Here is an 8,576-nt window from a genome sequence, read left to right as displayed (position 1 = left end):
GCCAGCGGCCGATTGGCTGCCGAGCGCGCCGGTCCCGCCTCCAGCGGTGGGCGGGGCCAAGGGGCGCGCGACGGCCCGGCCCGCCGAGCGCGCGCGCGCGCGCACTGAGACTGTGCAGGCGTCCGGCAAAGCAGGCCCGGCTGCCGAGCGCCTGCTGACTGCACGCCGCGGTGCGTGGTGAGTGTCTGACCTCGCGCGAGCCAGAAGGTAGTGTCACGGCGATCGAGCACGCCCGGTGATGCTCGGGGAGGCTGCAGCCGCCTCCCGGGGCCAGGGGCGTTCTTGCGAGGCGCGCGCACGTGTGTCCATTCTCCCGGGCTTCGGCTAGGCAGTAGTGGGAGCTCCTCACACGGACCCTTGGTGTGCAAGACCTGAAAGTTTTGTCTTGCTAGAGAGTGTAGCGGCTTGTAGTGCTGTGTGTTGTCGCAAAATCTGTGGGTTTGTGTTTATCCCCGATGAAAGCCACGTGTAGTACATCCTAAAGAAATGTTAATGCCAGAAGTTCGTCTCATTGAGGAAGGAGAGGAAAAGACTTGATTAATCCATTTTCTTCCGAAACATCGTTGAAATTGCATTTTCTTTGCCTTGGTGGTTTGTATTTGTAAAAGTTTGTGATATTTATCTCAGAAGCAACTCTTGAAAACATTTTAAGTTGGCAGAATGCTTGCACGTATGTGTAGTATCTAGTACTTGTTTTGGTTCTATGGAACAGTTGGACTGGGTTTAAAATGTGTTGTTTTCTCCCTAAATTCTAAGTTCTCGAATCTCTTTCTTTTTGTAGATACATCAGTTTCTCTCAGCTGACTTTCTGTTCATAGCACACTTACAGCCGTGTTGATCTCCTTCAGCAGACATGAATCCTGTTCTGACAATGCAGGTGTCATGTAAACATGCATGCTTTTCAAAAGAGGTCTTCAGTGCACATTCCTTAATATACCACATTCCAGAGCCAAGAGGAAGGGCCGAATAAATAAAATAGCCTTTTATGGGTTTAAATAAAAAACAAGGAAGGACTTCCCAGTCTGTTGGTAGCTAAAGGTAAGGGGATTAGAATAGAGAAGAACTTGAGGACTGGCACAAGGCATCTCAGGAAGAAGGTGTCATGGGACCCAGGAAATCCTACCACATTGAGGTTAAGAGAGCCACATTGTGTAGGACGGCCTGCTTAGTACACATCTGGAAAATGGGATGAAATTAGAAAGGTAGGGCAGTAGGGAATTTGGACTAACATGCTTAGCAATTGAAAAAAATCTTCAAAAACCTTAGAATAACAAAAATATTTAAATTATAGAAACAACTTGTAAATATTCAAGTCCAGACATCAATTAGGTAGTTATTGAAGTCATTCGGAGGGGAAATACTAAGGGGCCAACCAAAAGTGCTGGGAAGAGTATCATCCGAAGAAAGTTAGGAAGGACAGGGGAGACCACGAAAAGAAGGTTGTGATCTTGTGCAAGTTGTCAAGCTCTTCAGTTCCATTTGTAGTAGAGGAATGGGAGTGTGTTGGGGGTTATAAACGAGCCTATGAAGTTCTTATGTTGTCTATTAATTTTATTACCAAACAGGAATTATAGAAAGAAAGATTCTGAGATACGGTAAAATTTAGGCCATCTATATTTAGAAGGAAGATAAATCAGGCCTTAGAGTCCAGGAAGAAGTTGGTAGAAGGTGCACTGGGGTGGGGGATGGTATGGAGGCCAGTGTAAAATTAAACATACAGATGGGAGTTGAGACTGTGGCAACTTGCAGTCAAAAGGTTATGTAATTTAGGATAAGGTTTTGACAAGCATCCTTTGCATGATGAAAGCCAAGTACTTAAGGAGTGTGGGAGAGAGAAGGGTCATTCCAGTGAGTGATGGGAAAGGATTTGTTGTGGCTGATACTGGAAGTGATGGATTAAGAGGAAGCTGGATAGTGGGTTACAAATAGAGTCTGCTAACAAAGGCAAGTTCTTGACCGACTGTGGTGGCCACCAATAGAGGCAGCAAAGCTAAGTGGCAAGCGTGAGGGAGGGGGGATGATAAATAAGGTCAGTTTTACAGACGCTTACCTGAGGCAGCAGTGACAGTTACTGTTAGAAATGCCGGTCTTGGGAAGAGCAAGATCACATGACCATACAGATTTAGGTTGGGGCGTTAAGTTACCTAAGAAAAGGGGAGAGATGTAGGGGAATGCTCACCTTCCTGAGAAGAAAGCCAAAGATATCAGAGACAGATAGATGGTAATATCTGGGAAGTAAACGAGTTTGGTCCCTCACTGGGTAGCAATGGTACAGCACTTACCTGTCATATGCAAGACCCTGGTTTGGTCCTAAGTACCAAACCAAAGAAAAACGCAGCATAGGTCCCAAGGAAAGGGTTTATTCCTTCAGAGTTCACTGCTGAGTAGAGTAGAAGAATTCTGTAAAGGTGGTTGTAGCTATAAGCTACCTGGCAACGGTTTTAGAGATGATGTACCGACAGGGAATTTGTAACAGTAAGTAAGGGTACTTCCTCACGCTTGGTCCCACGGAAAAGGAGAAGACTGCTGGAGGGGAGCGCTACGGGAAGGTTTTGGCTAGTTCTTGTTTGTAGGGAGGCTGGTTAGACAAAGGGAAGTGAAAAAGTGTTGGTGTCTTTGTTCCAGCTGCTACAACAAAGTACTGCACACCAGGAAGCTGATAAACAAAATAATAATAATTGTTTTACCATTTATATGACATTCTACTCCCCCCAGTAGGATCTTGCTATTAAGCCCAGGCTGCTTTGAACGCTTCATCTTCCTTGGCCTTGCAAGGCCTAGGAGGATAGATAGCTATGTATGTGCCACTGTGCCTAGTTATTTTCTTCTTTGCTAGAACACAAAGTAATTGGTTTCACTGTGTCATCCCCCCATCCTCTCCTGTGCCTCCACCGTGCCTGTTTTTTTTTTAAAGATTTCTTTATTCATGTATTTTATGTATATACCAGAAGAAGGAATCTGATCTCATTTACAGATGGTTGTGAGCCACCATGTGGTTGCTGGGAATTGAACTCAGGACCTCTGGAAGAGCAGTCAAATGCTCTTAACCACTGAGCCATCTCTTCAGCTGCCCACCGTGCCTTTTTTTATATGTACTTTTTATTTGATCCTTGCAACAACCAGCAAGGAGTTATCTCTGTTTTTATAGGTGATAACTTGTTTGTACAGAGGAATTTGAGTTTGCTTCAAACTTAGTAAAGATCCTAAGACCTGGGTTTGGGCCTTTGGTCTGTTTTTCTGCTGTACCAGTCAGCTTTGCCTTCCTTTTGTGTAGCAAAAAAGGCTTGTGAATTATAAGAACCCCAGAAAGTTAGCCTCTTCCTGGAAGTTCATAGATAAAAGTGTTACAATGCCACCCCGCCCCCCACCTCCCCACCTGGGCCTTGCTGCCCAGTTACTAGCTCTTTACATGGTAGCTGGCTTTACGTTGCCTGAGAAAGATCCATAAACTGACCTTTTGGTTCCGAGCTTTTTATTATCATTTTGTTTAAAACTAGATTCTATGGGTTCAGTTCATCATATGAACATGTGGAATGACTTAGAGGTTTGTTTTGTTTTTCAAAGATTGAAAAACAAAACAAAACCAAAAACAAAACTTAACATTCTAGAGGAGTTACATGTTGTCAAGCTAATCATGATCGTCCCAAAATATTTTCTGAAGTTAGGCATAAATGAAGGCAGATAGAAAGCTCCCTCCTTGCTACATGTACATTTGTAGTTGTAGCCCTGAAGAGGCACAAGTAAAAGAATCTCTGCAAGTTTGAGGCTGACCTGGTCTACTCCATGAATTTCAAGCTGGCAGGGCTACATACCAACAGCAAGTCCCCCTGTGTGTCTTTTAAGTAATGGGATTTTCATTTTAAGTTTTGGGGATTTTGTTTTTGTTGTTTCTGTTTTGGTTCATCATATGAAGAGCCTGTAATACCTGCACAGAGATTTTTCACAGCATGGTTAGAGACAGTAATGTCTAGTAATGCAGAAGATAGTTATTTGACATGTCTCGGGCCTGACTAATTTGTATTAAAAGTGATTCTAGAGTCTTGAGAGCCAATCCAAAAGAGCTCAATGGTCTAAAAAGGCATTATAGAGCTTCAAAACATTTGCATGACTAATGACATGTCAGTCAAGCTGTTGAGTCACATGATTGAATCATTATCCACATTCCAAGTTGTCAGCATCATGTGGTCATTGCTAGACAGGCACATCATTATATATATATATATATATATATATATATATATATATATATATATATATATACATATATATATATTTCAGCAGTTCTTACCATTCTTCAATTATTGACAGCTAAATGGTGATTTTTTTTTTAAGTCTTTAAAATTCATTTGTCTCCATGATTCTACTGCCTTCAATGACTCAGCAATCTGATGTAATGAGTTTGGACCAGGACATTTAAGGAAATAGATTGGAAGTAAAATTTTCAATCTAACTTTTGAGAAGTAATCATGCCCAACCACTCAGTCATTCTGTTTTTATTCCTCTTTATTACCTGAAAAACACCTTCTAAGATTAATGGTGTGTAGTATTTGCAGAGTTGAGGCCAAGGGACGTTTGTAAAGACACAAATGAGATGAGTTCAGCAGACCTTAATGAACGGGGTGCTGTGACTGCTGAAGAAAGTGAACAAACAGCCTGAGGTTGAGCAGCTGTAAGGCAGATGTCCTTGGAGTACATTTGGGTCAAGTTGTAGTGAACTCTGACCAAGTTTGTGGTTCTGCACGTCTTGTGATACGTCATCAGGAAATCGTGATACGAACCTTCCTAGTTACTTCCTGGCTTTTTGTCCTTTTTTGTGGGTCAGGTGGAGGGAAGGCCAATATAAGCAGCTCTTTGACCTTGAGAACGTTCACATTTGTAATGTGCACATCTTAAATGGTGATAATCATGAATGCTTGCACAGTGTCTCCTTTTCACACTTAGAGAGATTAAAGGCAATTCATATATGAAGAGCTTAGAACAGTGTCTGGGTGCTAGATTTCATAAGGGAGGTACTAAGTGTGAAGACAGAAGAATGTGAGAACTGGAACTCATTCCATGTGGGTTTGATTGCCTGATTAATTGGGATGGGAATAACTTGAGTTTGAGCTGGTGACTCCAGCAGGTGGTTGGAATTTAATAGGCCAGAAGAAATTGGAATGTACATGTTGGTTATACTCAAAACCCTTGGAGAAAGAAGTGGAAAGACAGTTCTCTCCCACTTAAGCCATTTGTGGACTTTCTGTCTTATTTGTTAAGTTTGCATGAGAGCAGTGGGTTTTGTTATGGCGTTTTCGTTCATACATGTGTTCTTCTTTGTTCTTATTCTTCTCCTCCCCGGTTCCCAATTCTTGCTCATTGTTTGGTTCCCTCCCTCCGTTAGTTAATGCTTCTGCTTTCATGACACATGTGTTCTTCCGTTTTACCTCCTTCCCCTTCCCATAAGATCTCTTTCCCTGGGCTGCAGAGATGGCTCAGAGGTTAAGAGCACTTGCTGCTCTTGTAGAGGACCTGGGTTCAGTTCCTTGCACCCATGTGGTGATGAAATGATCCATGTTAGGTAGTTATTGACAACCACTTTGATTAAGCCAATTAAAAATTTTAGTCCTTTTTTTTTATGATGGCTCATGCCTGCCTCTTGGTGCTTAAATTTGGGGATACAGTGTTGGTTTTTATGCAGCGGTGCAATAATTCGAGAAAAGCCAAGAGGCACAACAAAACCCACTATCAGACTTTATTAGGGAAGGAGGAACAGAAGAGAATGTGCTTAGGCCTAGCACAGGAATTACGTAGGACATAAAGCCCTGGACTGTGCCTGTGCGGTCATGTAGCTGGGGGAGTGGCCAGGAATTCCAACATACAGTGCTTTAAAAGGCAGTCACAAAGGCCATAATTTACATCATAGGTAGATGAGGGTCAGAGTAGCTTGAAGCCACCAGCTGGGGAACAGGTGTTCAAATGCTTGATACTGTGAGGGGCATTCTTATTCAGAGTCTAACCTAATGACCCTCTGGGCTCCACTGGGCTCTTGTCACATGACCTTTTCATCGCTAACATTATTGATTCAATCTTTTCTTTGTTTTAGTTTGGCTAGGGCTTTGTCAACCTCACTTATTTTTTTTAGATTAACAACTTTTGACTTTGCGAATTGCTCTTTTACAACCTTTTATCAGCTGCTCCCCTGATCGTTATTATTTGCTCTCTACTACCTTTGGGTTTGGTTTGTTCTGTTTCTGAGACATTGAGGCACATCATTTGTTGGTTACTTGAGAGCTCACTGCTTTTTTAGTGTAAGCACTAAAAGCTCTCAACTTTCTTTTGAAAATGGTTCTGTTTATATCCCAAAGTTCTAGTAACTTGTTTTCATTTCATTCTAGAAAATTAAAAACTTTCCTCTCTGCCAGCTGGTCATTCTAGAGTGTACTGCTCAGTTTCCAAGTACCTTTATGGCCTCTTTTGTTTTACCTGCTGTTGATTTCTAGTTTTCTTCCATTGCTCTCTGAAAAAGACAAGAGATGATTTGATTCTTTAAATCTCAGTTTGTGCCTGACAGTGCTATTTTAGCAAAGGTTCCATGGGCTGCTAAGAATGTGTACTCTGTGTCTTTTGGATAGTGTATTTTGTGTACAGAGATGAACCATTAGATGTGAGGTATGGTTTAACTATCAAGTTTCTTTGTTGATTTTTTTAAATTTCGATGATTTGTCTAAGCAGCACTATAAGAAAGGACCCCCTGTGCCTTGTGGGTCTGCATTCTCGTAGGCATGCCTGCCATGCTGTCTTTCCATGGTGTTAATTATATGAATAAATCTCTTACCCCAAAGGACAGTCTGCCTCAGGGTCCCCTGTGAACCTCAAACCCAAGCCTTTCAGTGTGATCTTTTGGAGGAGTCATGTTGCTTTTATTTCTACTATTTTCTGTGTTGTGATTTGTGCATCTGTTGGTTTTGTATCCCTCCCGGGTATCGTGGAGGGTCTTGGTGAGTGGGTCTCTCTTGTTGGCTCAAACCTAGTCCATTTCAGGAGGAGAATCTGGGTTTGGATGGGTCTCCTGCCCCTCCCCCTGCTGTGGGCCTCTGCGCTGTACTGCTAGTACTTCTCAGTGTTGCCCAGATTCTCCTCTGCACTTGGCAAGCTGCCCTTCTTTACCTGTGTAAACTCCAAAGCTCTCCTCTTTCTCTCTTTGCACATAGTCTGTCCTGTCCTAGTCACTTAAATCTTTAATCACTTAAATATTTTTTATTTTTATTATTTTGTTGTTCAAAACAAATGGCCTTATTCTTTTTTCACCACTTCCTCCTTTCCGTTTCTCCCTCCAGCTCCTTCCATGTCTGGTCTATTTTTTCCTTACTCTGGTGCTGCCACAGGGAGCTTCCAGTCTGCCATCTTACCTGAAAGTCTTTCTCTACTTCCCCAGTCCCATGGAGGGATCTTCCGGTCTGCCATCTTATCTGAAAGTCTCCCGGACTTACTTTTAGAGCTGTTTGGTGGCTGTGCACTTGTGAGAGGTAACTAATTACACGTTTCAGGACTTCTCGAATCAAAATCTTGACCCTGTGTTTTAATAACTGAAGGAACTTAGTTTCCTCTTGCATAGCTCAGTAATCTTACAAAATGGAGATGGTAATGGTTCCTGATTCTAAGGATATTAGTAAGGAATTAATTATCTCATACTGAGTGAGCTTACAGTCAAGCCTTGCGTACATAACGGCTCAACACAGTGGCTCTGCCTGTCATCTGTTATTACTGTCTGCCCGTAAGTCCTGTTCCTGTTTTACACCTCGTGATTCTGTTGTAGCTGCTCTGCTGAGAGCCAGGATGAAACAGTTGCCTGCAGCGACAGTCCGCCTCCTGTCCAGTTCCCAGATAATCACATCGGTGGTCAGTGTCGTGAAAGAGCTCATTGAAAACTCCTTGGATGCTGGAGCCACCAGCGTGGAAGTCAAACTGGTGAGTGTCCCTGGGAAACAAATGCCTGTAGAGCAAAGTGGGCCTGATAGATTTTCCTGTTACATTGTTGCTTTCTTTTCTTTCCCAGGCATTGGGCGTTATTGAACTCATTTTAAAGAGTAGATTGTAATTTAAACCAAGACTATAGTAACACTAAAGGAAATCACAGAAGAAAACTTACACTAGATAGGGGTCTTTCACCCAAACACTCAGTTGAATGTCTATTTTCTTTTAATATGTGTCCTTGGTTATTTATATGACCTAAATCCAGCTTCTGAACACACAGCACACACCTCTGGTGTGCATGCTGCCAGGACATGCCTACAGCACCTCACCGTGAATTCAGACTGTTGCATGCTGTGAATTATTCTTACTGTACATGCTAAGTTTTCCGCTCTTATAGACACATATACATTCAGTTGTGAAAACAAAGGCTTTAAATATTTTCCTACCATCATTCCTCAGCAGGTGAGCATGTAAATCTCTTTATTTTCAAATTACTATACTCTGTTAGAATATTAAGTTTTTAAATTTGCTGTTTTAACTAGTGACTTAAATTTCATTTAAAAAAATCATTACATGAATTTTGGGTTGGGATTAGCATATCCTTTCTAACAGTCTCTGAAATG

At 42.2% G+C, this 8,576-nt stretch overlaps 1 protein-coding gene across 6 annotated transcripts in view; it reads left to right on the top strand.

Moving 5' to 3' along the window:
* Nucleotides 1-77: 77 nt before the first annotated feature.
* The window catches only part of Pms1 (PMS1 homolog 1, mismatch repair system component), an 86,976-nt gene continuing 78,477 nt past the window's right edge, over nt 78-8,576 (top strand). The window contains exons 1-2 of one of the 6 annotated variants that reach the window (XM_028886861.1): nt 78-177; nt 7,796-7,947. In XM_028886861.1, coding sequence (XP_028742694.1) covers nt 7,816-7,947 — 132 coding nt within the window. In that variant the 5' untranslated portion in view covers nt 78-177; nt 7,796-7,815. Of the gene's footprint in view, nt 208-5,691; nt 7,506-7,795; nt 7,948-8,576 lie in introns of those variants that run through there. The other 5 variants (XM_028886870.2, XM_028886878.2, XM_037210434.1 and 2 more) reach the window with 5 other exon arrangements.

This window comes from Peromyscus leucopus, chromosome 13 (genome assembly GCF_004664715.2).
Source record: "Peromyscus leucopus breed LL Stock chromosome 13, UCI_PerLeu_2.1, whole genome shotgun sequence".
NCBI lineage: Eukaryota > Metazoa > Chordata > Mammalia > Rodentia > Cricetidae > Peromyscus > Peromyscus leucopus.
Note: the sequence above shows the minus strand (reverse complement) of the source record. Positions and strands in the feature narration are given on the sequence as shown.